The sequence below is a fragment of the Antennarius striatus genome, chromosome 12 (genome assembly GCF_040054535.1).
Source record: "Antennarius striatus isolate MH-2024 chromosome 12, ASM4005453v1, whole genome shotgun sequence".
Classification (NCBI taxonomy): Eukaryota; Metazoa; Chordata; class Actinopteri; order Lophiiformes; family Antennariidae; genus Antennarius; species Antennarius striatus.
In genome coordinates this window covers 16,126,752-16,146,889 of record NC_090787.1, presented here as the reverse complement: position 1 = coordinate 16,146,889, position 20,138 = coordinate 16,126,752, and the positions used below count along the sequence as shown (strand labels likewise).

The following is a 20,138-nucleotide window of genomic DNA, read 5'->3' as shown; positions in this document are numbered from 1 at the left end:
GGAACAAATCAAGATGAACATTGATGGAAACCTTTCTGTTGTGTGTGTGTGTGTGTGTGTGTGTGTGTGTGTGTGTGTGTGTGTGTGTGTGTGTGAGACACAGACACAGAACATTATTGTAGTTGCTCTCTCTCTCTGCCCGGAGGCTGCAGAGCCGGTCTAAAGCCCCAGCACCCTTTTGGCAGGACGCCTCGCACGTGAGTCTCGCAACAGCTGGATGATAAGAGGTCGGGAGGCTGGAGGGGAGGAGGGGGGAGAGAGGAGCTATGGAGGGGAGAGCCAAGGCATTGCAGCCCAGTTCCCAGGCTCCGGCCTCTGGAGACCCCAGAGGAGAGGAAGCAGGGTGGGGTGGCGAGAGGGGGGGGGGGCGAGAAAGACGGAGAACAGCTGCAGTGATGTCTTACAGTTCCATGAAGCATTTCAGTAACCTTTCAAGAAATTAGAAATGAACTCCACTGTGAGAAATAAAATTTCAACACAACCATTCATAAACTTAGCGTCCGGTAACTTGTTTGTTCCGCAAATTAGCTCCAATGATTTGTTTCACTGACAGTGCTGACCAACTTTTTCCAGCAAGAAATGATGAAAAGAAACTGTACTCTTTAACATCCAAAGGTACTCTTTTTAGCAACCAGATTTCTGGAGGAAGTGGGACATTTAGCAGCTAAAGGGCATGTTTTTAAAGACTACAGCTCAAAGAAGAGAGAATATTGGTGTCTGAGTGTCCATGATGCTCCATGTCTGATGGAGGTGTAAATAGAAATGACAAGTTTCTCCCATTAGATGAAAATGTGGCCGTCGTGTTTACAGCTCCTTGCCTCTGTCCTCAAAAAGCCAAAGCAGGTGGCCGAGTGCCGAGAGGCAGTGAAATGTCCTTTGACTCATCTTTCCTCATAAATGCCTCAATGTGGAATCGATTGGTGGTGGGATTGCATGAAAACATGGCAGAGTTCAGTTTGGTCAGTTTGTAAAACACGTTACACATCTCTCAGCAGGTGTCTGTTGCTGCGTCCAGCTGGAAGACATTGTCTTCATATTTGTTCTTTTCCCCAAATGTACTGTTTTATTTATCGCCCACAAGTGCATTTTCTTTCAATTGATTGGTCTTCTGAGTGATGCTTTATTTATTTGAATATTTATTTCATTTTCAGGGTTGTGGGACTTCATGTGGAAAATGCGACTGCAGTGGTGTGAAAGGAGTTAAGGTAGGATCTTCATTTGCATTCATCTCATCAATACTTCGCACGTTGGCTGGAAAATGCAGCATTATATCCCCATAGCAGGCCAAAGCAGCCGTAAAAGGGCTTTCTGTTTGGACTAATGGGGTCAGATCAGGGCCTGGGTGGGGCAGCAACTGGGACTGGAGCAGCGACTGGGACAGGAACAATGATCAGTTTGAATTAGAGCGTATCCGGACTCACAGCTGGGCGCAGATGGAAGTGGTGGGGACACTAACCTGGAACTGGCTGTGAGCCTTCAAGCTGTCAGCACGAGAAAATTTAAATGCTTTTCCCACATAAAGATACACCAGCCGATTAAGCTTTTCAACCTGGTGATAGTTTTATTATTCTTGTTAGCAAATCAGTAAAACCAGCAGTGCATTTGTCTTTCTAATGCCGGTTATAATTTAATTCATTCGGAAGCCTGTGCAATTTGTCTGTGATTACTGTATAGAGATATTTGCGTACTTTATATTTGTGGAAATAAGCCCATAAAACCATGAATGCTCACAACATAAGATAAAAGTATAAAGCATTCAGAATTCAGGCATTCTTTTAAAAACCTTTGTCTCATTTTTAGATTTGAAGATTAAGCTTCTACAGAATAAAATTGTAATTGGAGAGAACATGATGACAATTTTTTTGCAGTACTTTGCAGTTGCGTGTTCATGTATATCACTGACTGACTAGATGACAGAATAGCATTTTCTATCTTCTCAGAGCACAATCTAACTCTTTCCGGCTCATTCTTGCAGCAACAGTAGCCAAACATTCATTTTGCCCTACAACACCAGATGTACTGTCTGTGTTGAGTGGAGCCTGGACAATCTGCTGGGGATTCAAAGCACCTCTGTGTTTTCAAAGTTGCTGAAAGTCCCCAAACGGCCATCCCAAAATGATATCACTTCCTGGTGGTGTTGTGTTAACCCTGGGATGATTCCCATGGTTCAGAAAGTTTCTCCTGACTGATTGGACTCTGCTATGACAAGGGAGTAGAATCCAAGTCAAAAACTTTCCATGTAACTTATTAATGTTTTTCTTTTCAAAATCTTCCATGTTTTATACATGATACACTTATTTAGAGGTTCAGAATTGGTTTTGAGAATGACTCTCCTTTAAGAACCAATGCTGCCATCTAGTGGCGTTTAGTATGAACAACATGCAAGGATATTTTGGCCGTGCTTTAATTCACTGTCTAGTATTTGTTGTAATTAATATTTGTTTTATTAATTACATATTATTAAACAATGTTAATGACAAACGTCCTTCCCATTTTCTTACTGAATGAAAACACTTTGATTATTGGAAAAATTGTGGCATGACCCTCGTCAGATTTATTGTCAAGGCCCGAACAAGACTGATCAGTCCAAACAGACGAATCAGGCAAGACGGCAAGCAAACAGGCAGAATCCAGTAATCAGGCGGGTCATACACTGAAGGTAGTCCAATGAATTAGGGGATTTTTTTAGGGGAGTGGCTGCAGGTGAACGCAGGGAAAACAGGTACAGGGAATGAAGTGATTGCAAGTGGGACCGGATCTAAAATGACATGATATGTTAGTGACAGGAAAACAAACAGGATAATAATAATAAAGAGACGTGACATTTATGGCTATGGATAAAAACACATCAATTTAAACTTAGCGGTCACAGTTTCACCCAGTACTCTTCATTTACCCTTTAAATGTTTTGTTTCATCTCATCTGAGTTAATGTAAATATTCATGTTTGTCGCACATCAGCGTGGATTTCTCTACTTCACAGGGTGAGCGTGGATTTCCAGGACTTCAAGGTAATATGGGATTCCCTGGGATGCAAGGACCTGAAGGGCCTGCAGGGCCGATGGGCGTCAAGGTCAGTTCACATGCTGTAAACACACACACACACACACACACACACACACACACACACACACACACACACACACACACACACACACACACACACACACACACACACACACACACACACACACACACACACACACACACACACTTCACAATGCATACCTGTAAATAATAATAATAATAACAATTATAATGATTGAAATAATAATAATGTGTTTTCTTAGGGAGATATAGGCCAGCCGGGGGCTCTTGGACTCAAAGGAGTGAGGGTAAGGGTGCATGATGATAGGAAAGGACCGACTGCTGCCGGTTCATCAGGTGAGTTTTGGTCATGGTAGTAACACTGACATGTGATCCTACAGGGTCCCCCCGGTCTGCCAGGCTTCCCAGGAAATCCAGGACTCCCAGTAAGTTCCTCTGTGACATCATAACCCCAGTTCACCGTCTTTACACTTAAACCTTAGAAACAACACAGTTCTTAATGGTCTCACAGCGTCTGTCTGTTGACTCCCACGTTTAGGGCATCAATGGAAACGATGGCCCACAAGGTCCGGCAGGAATCCCAGGATGCAATGGGACTAAAGTAAGCGTTCTGTGCTCTGTTTTATAGCAGAAAACCAGATTTGTTGTGCATGCATGGTATTTAATTTTATTTTGTCACCTTACATCACTCTCACCTTCTGATTTTGATCTGGGCATGTTTCAGGGAGACAGAGGAAGGGATGGTTCTCCTGGTTTTGATGGTCCTCAAGGACCTCCTGTAAGTAACCATGACAACCACTGAGACAATCACTGAACAACTCTTATTTCAGTTATTGCCTTTTCACAATAAAAATCCATATGAAGTAAATCCTAACTGGCAATGATATTGCAACATATTATTATTATTATTATTATTATTATTATTAGTAGTAGTAGTAGTAGTAGTAGTAGTAGTAGTAGTAGTAGTAGTAGTAGTAGTAGTAGTAGTAGTATTAGTATTATTATTATAACAACATGTTCACAATATTGTTGTTTTCTTTTCACAGGGCATCCCAGGAGTTCCTGGATCAAAGGTCAGAAAATTATGACGTAGTGTTCTAATGTGTAAATAAGTTCTACCACAAATGTTCTATCACATGTGGTACCAAACCAGTCACTCCCATTCGTCTCCTCCAGGGTGACCCCGGTGGTGTGATCGGAATCGTTCCAGTGAAAGGAGACAGGGGGTTCCCTGGCACACCTGGATTACCTGTACGTGGTGTTTACACGTGTGTTTGTGAATCTGCATGTAAGACACATGTATACAACATCATCTCAACGTTAAATTAAATCCAATCCAGGGAACAGGGGGACCACCCGGACCTATCGGCCCCCCAGGACCTCGTGGCTACCAAGGACCCAAAGTGAGTTTCTGCCTCACTGTTGGACCTTTCATCATCTAACAATAATAATCTGATCCAAAAGACAGTTTGTTTTTTTCAAATGTGATTATTAGAAAGGACAAGCGTTCTCTCTCTATTTAGATAAAGCTTTCGGTTCCCTCATCAGTTAATCGTACTATTACAAATTTTATTTGACAACATAACTGTTTGACAGGGAGACCATGGACCTCCTGGACCTGCTGGAGAGAAGGTAAGATTATTCCCACATCCCTCACTAGTGAAGCAGCATCCTCCATCCTCCGACCGAACCACCCAGCAGAGACCTAACTCGATCTTTCTGTCTTTCTTCCACTCAGGGCGACAGGCTGGCCTTTGTGAGTGAGAAAGGAGAAAAGGTGAGGTTTTCAGAGGTTTTAATTACATTTCATTATTATTATTATTATTATTATTATTATTATTATTATTATTATTATTATTATTATTATTATTATTATTATTATTATTATTATTATTATTATTATTATTATTATTATTATTATTATTATTATTATTACCTCACATACTCTGACTGTGACATGGAAATGAGTCCATTTAAAAGGTTTTCAAGTCATTACGGAAAACCTAAAACTTGTGTTTGCATGAAAGTGAAATCTGACTAAAGGAAGCGATGTAATGATTCTTCACTGAAGTCTTCTAAATGGTCATTGCCATCTCCCTGCAGGGTGACCGGGGATTTCGCGGCCCCCCCGGCCCCCCAGGGCCTCCATCACAGGGAGTGGAAGGACACACCACAGTGCACGTACCTGGACCTCAGGTACTCATTCAGTTCTTCTTCAGCTGAGCAGACATTGTATAAGTATATGAATAAATCACAATGATTGAATATCATGTGTAAAGTGAGAATCCCTTCCTGAACATGTTTGTTATTATTCCCAAAGGGAGAGAAGGGCCTTCCAGGAGACAAAGGAGACAAAGTTTGTGTTTGAATCCTTCTTTATCTACATTCTTGGGCCTGCAGGCTGTAAGGTGTGTTGTAGTTCATCTTTGTGCATTTGATTTCCTCTGCAGGGTTTCTGCATCTCCCCTCACCCTGGTTCCAAAGGTGAACCCGGACCACACGGACAACGAGTAAGTGATCCAAATATGGCGCTATGGGATGTTATAACTGTTTCCTTAATGGGTAAATAAAGCTGAGATGCAATATATAGAAGGATTCTTCAAAGGTTCGAGTGCAGCATGGAAACAACTGCAAATCTTTAATTTAATATTTTATATGGAACTTTGGTTCAACAGAAATCCTTTTCATTTTGATCCAATAAAACCAACACTAATCAGTGTTTCTGTAATTTTAGGGTAAACCTGGGAAGGATGGAGAACATGGACCAAAGGTACTATGACCTGTCTGTATCATCCAGCTGTTGCTTCTATTCTATAAAATATGGGTTCTTAAAGTACAAACTTCCTTTCATGTAGGGAGAAAAAGGCTTTCCTGGAGCTCCTGGATATACAGGTTCTCAGGTATATACATTATTGTACAAAAAGAAATCGCATGATCAGTGTGTTAATTTGAAACTTGAATTATGATCAGACATAATAAAGTCTCACTGTCTTGTTTCAGGGTGAAAAGGGAGAACGAGGACCACCGGGATTTGTAAGCATTTCTCTTTCCTCTCCTCCATTTTTTTGTCTCCCCCCCCCTCTAGAAAGTCTGAAAACTACCAATAGATGTCAGCTCATATGCATTTGCTTTAAATTAAATATAATGATTAAGGGATGAACCAGTAATTTTGTATGCTGTTAGAAATACATTTCATGGATTTTAATGAAGTCCATGGGTCAGTTGGGTCAGGCCTTTTGCTTGTTCTGAGAAAAATGAGCTGTTATTTCTAGAACCTCAAGAAAATATGGGAACAACATCCTGAAAAAGCTCCATGTTTCAACATAAATCTGTGCTTCCAATAATAGAATAACCAAGTGAGTTTATGTGCGTCAGTGTTATGAAACTTAAATGTAATGTCAATAAATGAATATTCATCATTGATCTTTGTACTTGTATCATTTTAGGGTACTGGTGCACCTGGTCCACCTGGTCCTCCTGGTCTCCCGGGGTTACAAGGGGAGAAAGGTAAAGTCTCATCATCAAACGTTCACACTGAAGCATGAAATCCAATCGTGGATCAGTTCTCACTACATTCTTCTTTCTCGCTCGGTTTCTTAATCTACAGGTTATCTTGGTCCTCAGGGAGAGCCCGGTCCACCAGGTAAAGATGTCAGCTCTGCTTTCAGGGGACACATCATCATCATCATCATCATCATCACACAGTAACCTGGACATCGACCTGACTGTCTTTCCTCGCTTGTGCTTCAGGACACCATATTGAAGGACCTCGTGGGGAGAGTGGTCAGAAGGGAGACACAGGTGAGAAAGGAAACAGGGGCATAGAAGGAGAGTCTCTTGTTGGACCCCCAGGACAGCCAGGGTTCCCAGGAGCCCCAGGACCCCCCGGGCAGCCAGGTGGGCCTTATCTTTAAAATTCCAGCCATCTCCAAAGATGACAACAAGTTCTGCTTTACTTAACCTGTGTGTTTCTGTCTGTGTATCCATGTTTGGTCCATGACATGTCACACAGTTGATCCTAATGAATGTAACAATGAGAAGGGAGATCCTGGACCACCAGGGCCTCCAGGGTTACAGGGCGAACTGGGACAAAAAGGTACGGATGTGTACAATCTGTGCTAATGCGCATTCTGCATCAATAGTGCTACTGGACAACACAACAAAGTCCTGGATATTTACATCATACCTTCGTGGCTGATGTTTCTGTAGGGGACAGAGGAGACACCTGTGTTCAGTGTGAAAGTTTGGGCCCTCCTGGATTACCTGGCAACCAGGGCCCTAAAGGCGACCAAGGTGAGTGGACTTTAGTCAGATTTAAAGCTCATGCATTTTGGACAATCTTCTGTCACATACAGTACTTGACATGCTAGATATCAGCTTCCATTTATCTGTATGACCTTTATCTTACTCCTGAGTTCACATCATGACAGACTTTTAAATTGCCACACCCCCGTGTTCATTCTCATCTTTCAGGACCTCCAGGGCCGGTAGGAGGGAAGGGAGAAAAAGGTCAGACTGGTGTTTCTGGACAACCTGGAAGACCTGTGAGTAAAATAATGTCTGACATACCAAGGAGAAGATTTGAACTGAACCTGTCGTGGTTTAAACTCCAATTTAATTTAGGCAAATGGAGACAGAGAAAAGTAACTCACTATCTATGTTTAGGGTTTAACAGGCAGCCCTGGATTGATGGGAGCCCCCGGTGCTGTTGGTGAGCCAGGGGACATTTTTGTGGCTCCAGGTTTGAAGGGAGACAAAGGTCAGCCTGGTCTTCCTGGATCACAGGGGCAGCCAGGTCTGGATGGAGAGCCAGGAAGAGATGGTATCCCAGGTATACCTGGCATCAAAGGAGAATCGGTAAGGGTTTGTGAAACAAGTAGGACTGTGTGTTCTTCACAAACCACTGAATGAATTGAATTATTAACGGAATAAAATAACAAGATGAACTGTTCGGCACCACGATGTACTGGCCTCTTGTTCAGGGTGTACTCCACGTCTCACCAGCAGCCAGCTGGAATAGTCTCCAGCGTAACCCGTTACCCTCTATACCATTAGCAATAACCTATAAGCGGCTGAGGACAAGATATTTACAATCATCTTCAAGCAGATGGATGGAATCAACAGCCTGTGTGGGAAAATTGGGTAATCTACTGGTGGAAATATATTTTACTGTTTTTAGTTTTTTTCCCATAGATCTATTCAACCGAATTGAAAGAGTGTGCCTTCAGCAATTAGAATAGTTAATTTACACAAATCAGTACGTCCCCTTACCCAGAGTGAGCCATGTTCATCATCAGGTTAATGAAATGTGTCAGGATGGAAGAATAGAACAGTCCCAAAAGGGCGGCATTCATTGTGATACATGTTCATTCAGTCGCAATCTGCCGCATCACCACTGGAGGTCGCTAAGTGCTACACACACTTGACATTGACCTTGAAAATTATTCAGATTGGTATTGAGATTATCATCTGGAATACACAGTACCTTTCAATTTAAGTTTCCCTGCTCTTACAAGGTTAACCAGATAAAGAAATTGTTAAACTTTATTTCTTATATGTTTTTTTTGATGTAGGAAGAAATTTAATTTAAAAAATACTCGTGTTGCAAAATGTTCTACTTTAATTTGCCCCTTATATATCAGGACCTTTGGTTTGCTGGGTACAATAAAGAAAATGTGGATTGACATCTATAACCTCTCCTCTTGCTCTCAGGGAAAAGAGGGCATCAAGGGTGAGCGTGGACCTACTGGAGACTCTGGTCTTATCGGGCCTCCAGGAGAGAGGGGCCCGCCTGGTGTACCAGGCTTTGGTCGCCCAGGAGAGTCTGGAGAAAAAGGCAGTCATGGAAGACCAGGCCTTCCTGGGACTCCTGGATTACCTGGTATGCATGAGACCCAGATGTACTGTAAAAGTATGCACTCACATAGTTAACAGGAAGAACCAAACCTGAACCAGCAAAGTTGAACCCCTGCAAGCGCAATGATCCAGCACATAGAGTATGACCCTATTGTATTATTTATTGATGACAGTTGATTGACCTCCAACAGGCTTAAAAGGTGAGCCAGGTCAAGGTATCTTGACTCCTGGGCCTCCTGGAGTACCTGGAGTACAAGGAGAAACCGGCAGACCTGGAATTCAAGGTGAGCAGCACCAAACTGCTTTGGAATTTGTCTGTGAAAGATCAGCCAATGAGAATTTACTTGTAAATTTATATGGGGATGACTCATATTTAATGTTTTTGGCTGAAGGTGACAGAGGCCAGCCAGGGGAAACAGGGTTACCAGGTTTCCCCGGACAGAAGGGTGAGCATGGACTCCCTGGAATTGGACTTCCAGGCCCAACTGGTCCTAAAGGTGAGTTTTACCCTGGTAAACCCATTCTTCCTGTCCCTGGATGCATAACGGATAATTATGGAATTATGAATAAAGATTTAAGCAAGATCTACATAATTTAATGTGCTTAAGCAGAAAAAAATGACTTTACTTTTTTACTTTAATTCATGCCCCTAGGAATCAATGGAATTCCAGGAGCTCCAGGATTACCTGGAGAACCAGGAAAGCAAGGGCAGGATGGTTTGGCTGGACAACCTGGTGTATCAGGACAAAAGGTGTGTAGCTCTCTGTGTAGCGCTTTAATGTGATTTCCTATCAATATATATATAACTTTTTCAGCTGATTTTGATGATGGAATATTCATGTTGGGTCGAGCATTTTAAGTATGGATGTGGATGGTGCAGTTTCTTTTGGATTAAGTATTTAAATGAATGTACTTGAGTGCATTAATGTGTATTCCCACTACAACTAGAGGAGTACAGTGAACTGACCTCTGAATTTTGTGTCATTATGACCGGAGTGTGAGTGGCAGGTCATCTTATATCTCTATTCTTTGTAGGGTGAACCAGGACGTGGTCTTCCAGGCCCAAAAGGTTCTCAGGGCTTCCCAGGAGTTACAGGCTTCCCGGGAGAGAAGGGTAACAGCGGACTACCAGGTGTTCCTGGACAAGAAGGCCAAACAGGACCAATAGGGCCTCAGGGAATAAAAGGTATGGCAAGATGCATCAGCTGTGGAGCTGGATTGAAGTCAGTCCATACCCGCAGGTGAACTTCCTGTACAGAGTACTGTATTTTATTTTTTTCTTTACCATTTACTACTAGGTGATGTGGGACCCCCAGGACCTCCAGGACAGGTTGGCTTACCAGGTGGTCCAGGAAAAGGCTTGCCTGGGGCTCCTGGACCACAAGGACAACGTGGAGAGCCCGGTCCATTTGGTGAGCACAAACATTCAGACATAGGCTTTTGTCACAGAAGAAAGTGTGGCTTACGATGAAAAGAAGCACAGATGGTTAAATTCCATTTACAGTATTTTCCGTACTATAAGGCGCACCTAAAAGCCTTTAATTTTCTCAAAAACCGACAGTGCGCCTTATAATCCAGTGCGCTTTATAAAGTTCACTTTATATGAACATTTTTTGCAATAGGTCATTCGTTGAAGGTGCGCCTTATAGTGCGGAAAATACAGTAGTTGTTTTGGCTTCTGGTTTATAGCATTGTACCAGGACTCCAGGACAAAACACAGGGATTGTAACATTATCATGATGATTGATTGTGATTTTCTTACTATTAAAAGTCTAACTGTATTGCTTCAAATATACCTGCATGTGTTGAACAGGTAGGGAAGGTGAAAAAGGAGATAAAGGGTATCCAGGTCCTCCTGGTTTGGACATGCCTGGGCCTCAGGGAGAGAAGGGTTCCATTGGGTTTCCAGGATTGCCAGGTTCAAAAGGATTCCCCGGTAATCCAGGTTTGCCAGGCAGGGATGGACAAATTGGGAATCAAGGTAAGACCACGAACCACCAACGTTCATGAAATAGTCTGGCACTCAGTGGAGCACATACCTCCACAAATGTCTCCATTTGTAGTGGTCACTACCCGGCCACTTGCCCAACACTTTCATTCATTTTGTATGAAAATCTATAAAAGTTTTTTTTGTGCGGACCTTCTCAGTAATCAGGAATTATTTCATCTTTACACCTTTGCATCTGTAACTTTTGTTTTTGTTGTTTTGGTTGTTGTTTCTTGTATTTGCAAAGATTTTGAGGGGAGACAGTGCATTTTTTTTCACATTACAGTAGAAGAAGAGAGAACCTATAATGAATGTACTTGTAATCTCTTTGTTATTCCTATTAATTTCACAATATGTGCTTGTTTGCCAGGCCCTAAAGGTGAAATGGGGGTAATGGGGACACCTGGAGTACCAGGCTTTCCTGGACCACCTGGACAACCTGGATCATCTGGTCTGAGAGGTGAAGACCACCAATTTCTGAACTATCATAAGCTGTTTTTATTATTACTACTAGTGTTTTCTACTTCCCACAATCTCTCTTAGGGGATCCTGGCATTAGTGGACCAAGAGGTGAAGTTGGACAACCTGGACTAAAAGGAGAGAGAGGAGATAGAGGTCTTCAGGGACCCCCTGGAAACATGACTAAAATTGAGATGGAGCATATGAAAGGAGATAAGGGGGACACCGGAGACACAGGTATAAATCACTGTTGTCCTTTGGCTCAATAAGAGCTCATGCATCACACAGCCGTCTGCTGCAAATAGGGCCGTTGGGGCTTTTGTGTAATGATGCTGTGTGGTTTGTAATACCATATTTCAGGTAACACTGGGGCCACTGGGCAAAAAGGCTTCCGTGGACTTCCAGGAGACCCTGGGATGCCAGGCAAAGATGGAGAGCCTGGAATGCCAGGGAAACCAGGTGACCACATTAAAACAGTGTTTTAATAGAATATTGAAACCATTTCCGGTGGTGATCAACAAAGGACAAAAACAACAACAAAAACATTTCAATTTCCTTACACTCAAAACACAAGATACATATACTGTATGTAAGCTTCATGTCTTTACTGCCATACATTGTTTTGCTCAAATCCTTTTCACTTGACAAAACTTTCTACAGGCTTCAATGGGCTTCTGTAGTTTCATCCACTAACTCAATTTAACTTTAATCAGCTAATGAAACTGGAAGAAGAATAAAACACAAACAGTATTCTCCACACCATAAGGCGCACTGGATTATAAGGCGCGCTGTCAGTTTTAGAGAAAATTAAAGACTTTTAGGTGCGCGTTATAGTGCAGAAAATACTGTATGTGGATATTAATCTTTTATACTCACTGATTGGTCTCAGGTGAAAAAGGAGAGCCTGGTTTACCTGGGCAGCCCGGCTACATGGGACCACCTGGACAGAAAGGCACCGTGGGAGAGATGGGAATACCAGGTGGGAAAATGTGGATATAACATGTAACGTGTGTGTGTGTGAGTGTGTGTGCACGCGCGCGCGCTACGTGTTACGTGTAGCATTTCCCATATATCTGCATTTTACCTTTTAGCTGCTGTTTGTGTGTTTGCACAGGTCCTGTTGGGCCAAAGGGCATTAAAGGAGACACTGGTACCCCAGGGCATCATGGATTCAAAGGCACAGATGGACAGAAAGGAGAGAAGGGCTTAGCTGGTGAGCCAGGTATTGGAATCCCTGGAACACCAGGAGAAAAGGTAATGCACTTGTTTTAGCTAGTTTTATCTTGTATTAACTCTGTTAATGTACACAGACAGAAAGAGTGGAAATGAATCTGATGTTGAAATGTCTTAAACCTGAATTCTTTCCCCTCAAGTGGGGGCAAATGGACTGGTTTGAATAGAAATTCTGAACACACCTAACTACTTATGCTACCTTATGTCTTTTCACATGATTTATCATTTGAGTCAATTTTACTCAACATTCCCCTATGCTAACAGGGCCAGATAGGACAACCAGGATTCCCAGGATTGCCAGGGGAGAAGGGTCTGAAGGGTCAAGAGGGTATGCCTGGTAAACCAGGCCTGCAAGGATCCAAAGGAGAAAAAGGAACCATTGGGTATACAGGTCAGATTCCCATCTATGCTGCTGCATTCATCCAAGTTTTCTGCAGTGCCAGGTATGGGAAACATATGTGTTCTGATTTTACACCAGGTCTCATTGTAGTGTGTGCATTATACAGGTCAGCCAGGTAGACCAGGTGAAAAGGGAGTCCCTGGGCTTCCCGGGTCATCAGGAGAAGCTGGTATTGAGGGTCGTCCTGGTAAGTGAAAAGATTTTTTATTGTTTCTGTCATGGATGTTTTCATGTAATTTTTGGGACTAGGACTGATATTTCCTAAGTTCTTAAGCATTATGAGCATTATGAGGTTTATGTTTACATTTCTCCTAGTGATATGAAAAACATTCAATCATTAGCCATGGCATTCATTTCAAGGATGAAAGTAAAGCAATAATCCATTAAATTTCAGTGATGACCAGATTTAAACTGTAGAACCAGGATTTTTTCCCTGTATTGCCAGAATACCATTCATTTATCATATCAGTCTTACTGTTGAACTATTTTAGATGAAATGTGTATAAGGGTGGAGCATCGTCAGGACAGAATGCATAGGATTGTTCATCTTGGGGGATATATTTCACTCTTTAAGCGCAGTTGTGGTTCATCTATGCAGACAAATACATTTTGTTCAAAGCGTTCATTTATTTTATTTGTTAATATTATATAACATCAAGAAACAACTTTAATTTCGCGAAATAATATCTTCATATTCTCTTAACTTAATCAAAGTTTGTTTTTTGGAGAGGGGTTACTAGTAAATTGTTATATGAGCTGTTTTGAATATGGAGTAACTTGTCTGAAAGTCCTTTTTTTCTTTATTTTAAAAAAAATTAAATTATATAAAATCTCCAGCTCAGTTTTTTTCCTCAAACATCTCTTATGTTTATGTTTGATCATTAAATCACAGACAAAGAAGACTTGACTCACAGCTGTCGAAAGTCACTGGATATTTAGTCCGCTGAGAAGCAAAGCGACTATCCTTGTTGTCTGTAAAGCGCTTTGAAATGTCTGCTGATGAGATTAAGTGTTATGCAAATAAATGTCAGTTGACTGATAGATTGATTGTTCTGTTCTAGGTGAAAGCGGCTTACAGGGGGCCCCTGGCCCTCCGGGACAGAAGGGAGAGTCTGGAGTGGACGGCATCCCGGGGTCATCAGGGGAGAGAGGAGACCCAGGTTTACTGGATTTAGAGGGAAACTACAAGTCATGAACTTGTTTATTGATAACATAGTTTACCAAGTTTGATCTGATCATTTGCAGGTTTACCTGGACGAGGCTTCCCAGGGCCACCTGGAGGGCACGGTGTCAAAGGTCAGACTTCACCCATCAGGATTTCTTTAATCACTGGAGTCAAACAGGTTCACGTAATGTTCTTCTCCTTTCCTTTCCAGGTGACAAAGGTGGTCCAGGCTTCCCTGGCACTCCAGGCCATCCAGGTATACCTGGAATCAAAGGAGACAAGGGATTCCCAGGGTTACAGGGATTTCAGGGTGAGCCGGGAGAGAGGGGGCTCCCAGGTGTCTCTATGGAGGGCCCTAAGGGAGAAAGAGGAGAAACTGGACAGCCTGGAGAATCAGGTATGCTGTAGATACTTAATATTCAAGGATTAAATATGTGAGGAACTGTTGCTAAAATGTTTTTCACTATGGCATCATTGTTCAAAGTTAATGTCATTAATATAGAAATAATTATATGTATGTATGAATCTTCTATTTATCTTTATAAAACAGGCCTCATAGGATCACCGGGGTCTCCTGGTGTTCCCGGTAGGCACGGCAACAAAGGAGAGAAAGGAGACCAGGGTAACCCAGGATTTCAGGGCGAGTCAGGACATAAGGGTGACCCTGGAGTCTCTGGGCTTCCTGTATGTCATGAGACTGCATTCCATGTCTTAACATGTATATTTAGTGCTGTAATTTGTATTTGTGAACAGAGAAAGATGCGGTTGTAACATGATGTTATCTGTATAAACCGTGTATTTTTGATTCACAGGGAAAACCTGGTCTCCCAGGTATCGACGGCCCAAGAGGAGAGAGGGGATTACAGGGTGTCCCTGGATTCCCAGGTCAGCAGTGTGATAACTCTAATTCTGTGTGTGTGGTGGAGTACATTCATATGTACAAGACAGCATATATGACAGGAAAGTTGTGTTTCTATGTAGATATATGATAATGACATTTTGGATCCAATCTCTAGGTGTAAAGGGTAGTTACGGTGACATTGGACTGAAAGGAGAGCTGGGAGACAGAGGATTCCCTGGAGAAAAGGGTAAGAAGGGAACAAACATGACAACATGTCGACATTAAGACACGATATGTACAAACAAACATATAAATATGGGCAAAAAAATTCACATCCACCTGTTAGAGTTGGTCATTGTCACTCATGCATCTAGTTATCTTATAAACTGACCTCTATAAACTGATAAAAAAAATGTAGAACCTAGAAAATGTCTTCTAAGATACTTTGTTTTTCAGGAAATGAAGGCCCTCCAGGACCCCCCGGCCCTCACACCATCATTAAAGGAGACATTGGGTTTCCAGGGGTTCAAGGTTTTCCAGGTCCCCAGGGACCACCTGGGCTACCCGGACAGAAAGGACAACAAGGTAAAGTTTTCTTTGGAATCTTGTGTAATCTCCTGTGATCCTGATATAATTCTCCACCTGTCTAATTGCTTCTTCATCTTGTCTCAGGTGTTACTGGTCTTGGTGGGCCAAAAGGTGAAGATGGTGTGCCTGGATATCATGGTCAGCCTGGAGCCAAGGGAGAGTCTGGCCTCCCAGGGCCTCAGGGTGAGAGGCTGACAGGGATTAAGTGTCTGGACTACAGCTGTCAAGTTGTTGCTATCATAACATATTAAACTGACCTTGTTTTTAGGACCTAGAGGACACCCTGGCCCCCCAGGACCTGATGGTGTTCCAGGTCAAGTGGGTCCACCAGGCCCTTCCTCTATGGATCACGGGTTCCTGGTGACTCGTCACAGCCAAACGGTGGACGTTCCATTCTGTCCCGACGGAACCTCTCTCATATACGACGGCTATTCCTTGCTCTACGTCCAGGGCAATGAACGTTCTCATGGGCAGGACTTAGGTGAGGAACGGAATGAAAAGACGAAAGAAGCAAGATGGAGATTAAAGGATTCATTCCAATTCCTTGGTCTGTGTTTCAGGTACGGCGGGCAGCTGCCTCAGGAAGTTCAGCCCCATGCCCTTCTTGTTCTGTAACATTAACAATGTGTGCAACTTCGCCTCCCGTAACGACTACTCCTATTGGCTCACCTCTCCTGAACCCATGCCCATGACCATGGCACCTGTGACTGGTGTCAGCATCAAACCCTTCATTAGCAGGTCTGTCGACATTTCTATGCCTCCTGGATTTAGGTATACATAATCCTAGTCTAGCCCTCCTGTCACACCTATGTGTGTGTGTGTGTGTGTGTGTGTGTGTGTGTGTGTGTGTGTGTGTGTGTGTGTGTGTGTGTGTGTGTGTGTGTGTGTGTGTGTGTGTGTGTGTGTGTGTGTGTGTGTGTGTGTGTTTGTAGGTGTGCTGTGTGTGAAGCCCCAGCCATGGTGATAGCAGTTCACAGTCAGACCATAATGATCCCGCCGTGCCCTCGAGGATGGGACTCTCTGTGGATCGGCTACTCCTTTGTCATGGTAAGAAAAAATTCCAATATTCCTGTCATCATTTGTTTTGTGCAAGTTGAAATACAGTATTTTCCACACTATAAAGCCCACCTAAAAGCCTTTAATTTTCTCAAAAACCAACAATGCGCCTTATAATCCAGTGGAACTTACACATGAAAACTCTTAGAATCGGCCATTTGTTGAATGTGCGCCTCATAGTGAGGAAAATACTGTAATCCCTATCAAACAGTCAAGTCTGGAAAATCGTCGCATTGATCAGATACGCTCTGTCCTAGAATGATTTTTTTCTCTCTCTCAAGAAAGTAGATTGAGCGCCATTGGTTAAATGTATCAAGATTTGATCAATTGTTTGAGATTTTTTGTTTTAAAATTTTCATTTAATTGCATCAAAAACAATGCAAACACTATAGACATTTCACTCTACCCGTGCCTAACTAACCAGACCTGTTTATTTATGCCTTTTTATTCCTATACAGTACCTATTTATGCCTTTCTATTTGTGTATTGTATATTGGTGAGTTATTTATTACTCTTTCTATTTGGTGTTGGTACTACTTTCTATGTGCTGGTGCATTCTGTGTACGTTTTCTGTGTTTTTGTGTACTCACTGTGCTGTGTGCAACGGAGATGTTAATTTCCCAGACGGAACCTCCTTAAGGGACAAATAAGTTCTGCTACTATTACTACAACTATCAAGATATGCGGTAGATTTAAAGGGGATATTCCCATTTAAAACATATAAAAGGCCCTTTCTCCAGATGATCTGTTCTCCTTGTGTGTTTTTGTAGCACACCAGTGCTGGTGCAGAGGGTTCAGGTCAGGCTCTGGCCTCTCCTGGCTCCTGCCTGGAGGAATTCCGCAGTGCCCCGTTCATTGAGTGTCACGGTAGAGGAACTTGCAACTACTACGCCAACTCCTACAGCTTCTGGCTTGCCACAATCGAAGACAGTGAAATGTTTACGTAAGGCAGAAGCATGACACATTTTATTTTGTGATTCACTTTAAAGGGAACCCCTTGAAAATCTTATTTTTTCACTGGATTATGGTTTTGTCTTGAGCAACACAAATCAAATAGAATTAGATCTTCATGTTTTTTTTTCACCTTCTCTTTCCAGGAAACCTGTCCCGACGACACTGAAAGCAGGCAATCTCCGAACTCACATAAGCCGCTGCCAGGTTTGCATGAAGAGGACATAAAACCCAAGACGAGAGTCCGCCGTCTGAACTTGCAAGCAATTCCACGTGCGCTGACATCCTCAACTTGCCTTTACTTCCTGTTTCCAAAGGATGGTGCTATTTCCCTGCATGTGTGAGAGGAAAGTAAAAGAGATGTGGTTTGCAGACAGCCAGAGATTGAACTTTAAAAAACCAGAACATCCGAGACCAAAATGCAGAACACCCATCTAACATAATCACATTGTGTTCTGAATAATTACATCCAGTTTACCTCTGCACTGAGTACAAACCCCCTGAACTGGTAAACTGGTGTTAATTTGGAAAGGGTTGTTTGTATAAGCCAGGTGCTATTCTTGTTTATCTGCTTTATTTTATTTCTTTTTGTTTCCCTTCCCTTCCAGCACCAAAGCATTCAAAGATATAGCTACATATTAATGTAGGTTTTCACCTTTAACATGTTTAAACATACTAATGTAAAGGATGGGATGTGCCACTGGTTAAAGACTGCTTGCTATTCGCCAAGTTGCAAAAACAGATATATAACAATCACTCTGTTGTAAATATAATGCATTCCTCTCTAACACAGTTCAACATACTCTCCTCAGGTTATTATTGAAATACTTTTGTGTTATTTAGTCCATTTTATTTATAAGATTCATGAGGATATGTTGGACTTGAGTGTATCTGAGATTCCATGGATCCCTAAACAGTGTCTGATTCCACCACTTTCTCAACATACTAAACAGCACTGAAATAGCATTGACTCACATGTGTGTTTGTGTTTATCTGTCTGTCCGTGTGTGTGTGTGTGTGTGTGTGTGTAGACATATGAATGGATTTGGAAGTGGTGCATGTTTTGTGATGTCCCCATTTATATTGTTACACAAAAAGCAATAGAAAAAGAAGTCACCTCCCTCACCTTTACTTTGTCAGCGTTGCCTTTAACAGCTACAGAATTTACTCTCACATCACGTGAACCAAACGTCTCCTCTAGTTGAAATGCACATGTATATATTTACACACAGCTTATGTATGTACTTACTATTTTGCTCATGACCTTGACTGTTTCCATTTGTGAATGACTGCTATCGTCCCCATTTGATTTGGCTCATGATTGATTTGTCATTAAGGGTCAAAGGTCATCACATCAGAGCATCTGAACACAAACAGATGACGAGGGCTGAATTTTTACAAGTGCCTATAGGTTGACATGCTCCTAAAGATATTCAGTATTTGCACATAAATTCAGTTTTTACAGTAGAGGGGATACCTCTTGGATCCCTGTAATATTTTCAGTGGTCCTTTAAGAGTAATTAACTGAGATTAAGCTTTTCCTTGCTGTTATAGTTTTAACAGTTGCTCCACACTGAATGACACCTGTTTCTATTTGGGTTTGATAAACTACTCCATGGATTATAAAAAGTATTCATGTTTTCAAACTTGAATGCAATGGAAATAATCTTAACTAATTAACAAACAGATAAGTTTGACAGTTTATATTTTTCAAATCCCATACTGTGTACTTACAATAAATTGATTTGTAGAATTTTCTGTTTTATTTATTGTTAGTTTTTCCTTTGGTTTAGCACATTTCAATTATTGTGGAATTCTTATGATACAGTACCTTCAAGGCACCACAAGAGGGCAGCACCAACACATTTTGCAGGTGAGTTGCTTTTACATCTAACCTTAGGGGTGATTCATAAGCTCTCAGTTTTTATTGCCACTGCCTTTTATTCCAACAACAAGCTGCAAAGGCTGACCTCAAATCTGTCTTGAACCGTTATAAGTGCACCCTCTGCACCAATACTTCCACTGTGCAATGCAGCCAATGCCTCAGCACTTCTGCTGGGACGGTAGCCAACAAACCCGTTCACCCCATGAAAACACAAACAGATCAATTCGCTCTGCAGAGAACCAGATAACCCCCTCAACACCACTCCCCTTCATCTCTACTCTCGTCTTTCATCTATTACCGGAATCATATCCTTTGTTTCCTCTCCTGTCGCCAGACAGACAAACAGAGGCCTTGACCCACAGATACTTTCATAAACATGAATAACAAGGCCTTGACCTCTTGCCGGAAAATGCAAAGTCACTCAGGTGGGAGTCGCACTGGACGGCCATAGTTGCCAAAAGGTCAAATGGTTAAATGACAGGTACAACTGAGCAGTGACCTAATGACCGCAGCCACAATCAAGGCTGGGATTTCTACACTTTGGGTAAAGATTGTATTCGCAGGCAAGTAGCTGAATCAGTCCCTCAACTTAAATAAACATTAACCTGTTATGCCCCGGGTAGAAAACCCAATGGTATATTTACCATAATGAATTTTCCTTTGGGATTAA

The 20,138-nt window shown here is 42.1% G+C and overlaps 1 protein-coding gene across 1 annotated transcript in view; it reads left to right on the top strand.

Annotated features, from left to right (window-relative positions):
* Positions 1-19,336, top strand: part of col4a1 (collagen, type IV, alpha 1) — a 33,215-nt gene extending 13,879 nt beyond the window's left edge. Inside the window, exons 2-52 of the mRNA XM_068328445.1 lie at positions 1,152-1,205; positions 2,983-3,072; positions 3,290-3,334; positions 3,428-3,472; positions 3,586-3,648; positions 3,772-3,825; positions 4,094-4,120; positions 4,224-4,298; positions 4,388-4,450; positions 4,644-4,679; positions 4,786-4,824; positions 5,151-5,243; positions 5,368-5,403; positions 5,498-5,557; positions 5,782-5,817; positions 5,903-5,947; positions 6,048-6,080; positions 6,494-6,554; positions 6,655-6,690; positions 6,798-6,944; positions 7,060-7,143; positions 7,257-7,340; positions 7,521-7,591; positions 7,713-7,904; positions 8,760-8,928; positions 9,095-9,187; positions 9,296-9,400; positions 9,557-9,654; positions 9,939-10,089; positions 10,202-10,315; positions 10,717-10,884; positions 11,261-11,350; positions 11,434-11,586; positions 11,710-11,808; positions 12,239-12,328; positions 12,464-12,603; positions 12,847-12,973; positions 13,089-13,169; positions 14,044-14,142; positions 14,228-14,278; positions 14,359-14,544; positions 14,698-14,831; positions 14,960-15,032; positions 15,164-15,235; positions 15,445-15,573; positions 15,661-15,759; positions 15,845-16,057; positions 16,137-16,314; positions 16,509-16,623; positions 17,403-17,575; positions 17,730-19,336. Of these exons, the coding sequence (XP_068184546.1) occupies positions 1,152-1,205; positions 2,983-3,072; positions 3,290-3,334; positions 3,428-3,472; positions 3,586-3,648; positions 3,772-3,825; positions 4,094-4,120; positions 4,224-4,298; positions 4,388-4,450; positions 4,644-4,679; positions 4,786-4,824; positions 5,151-5,243; positions 5,368-5,403; positions 5,498-5,557; positions 5,782-5,817; positions 5,903-5,947; positions 6,048-6,080; positions 6,494-6,554; positions 6,655-6,690; positions 6,798-6,944; positions 7,060-7,143; positions 7,257-7,340; positions 7,521-7,591; positions 7,713-7,904; positions 8,760-8,928; positions 9,095-9,187; positions 9,296-9,400; positions 9,557-9,654; positions 9,939-10,089; positions 10,202-10,315; positions 10,717-10,884; positions 11,261-11,350; positions 11,434-11,586; positions 11,710-11,808; positions 12,239-12,328; positions 12,464-12,603; positions 12,847-12,973; positions 13,089-13,169; positions 14,044-14,142; positions 14,228-14,278; positions 14,359-14,544; positions 14,698-14,831; positions 14,960-15,032; positions 15,164-15,235; positions 15,445-15,573; positions 15,661-15,759; positions 15,845-16,057; positions 16,137-16,314; positions 16,509-16,623; positions 17,403-17,575; positions 17,730-17,811 (4,851 nt within the window). The 3' untranslated portion in view covers positions 17,812-19,336. The remainder of the gene's footprint in view (positions 1-1,151; positions 1,206-2,982; positions 3,073-3,289; positions 3,335-3,427; positions 3,473-3,585; positions 3,649-3,771; positions 3,826-4,093; positions 4,121-4,223; positions 4,299-4,387; positions 4,451-4,643; positions 4,680-4,785; positions 4,825-5,150; positions 5,244-5,367; positions 5,404-5,497; positions 5,558-5,781; positions 5,818-5,902; positions 5,948-6,047; positions 6,081-6,493; positions 6,555-6,654; positions 6,691-6,797; positions 6,945-7,059; positions 7,144-7,256; positions 7,341-7,520; positions 7,592-7,712; positions 7,905-8,759; positions 8,929-9,094; positions 9,188-9,295; positions 9,401-9,556; positions 9,655-9,938; positions 10,090-10,201; positions 10,316-10,716; positions 10,885-11,260; positions 11,351-11,433; positions 11,587-11,709; positions 11,809-12,238; positions 12,329-12,463; positions 12,604-12,846; positions 12,974-13,088; positions 13,170-14,043; positions 14,143-14,227; positions 14,279-14,358; positions 14,545-14,697; positions 14,832-14,959; positions 15,033-15,163; positions 15,236-15,444; positions 15,574-15,660; positions 15,760-15,844; positions 16,058-16,136; positions 16,315-16,508; positions 16,624-17,402; positions 17,576-17,729) is intronic.
* Positions 19,337-20,138: the final 802 nt, after the last annotated feature.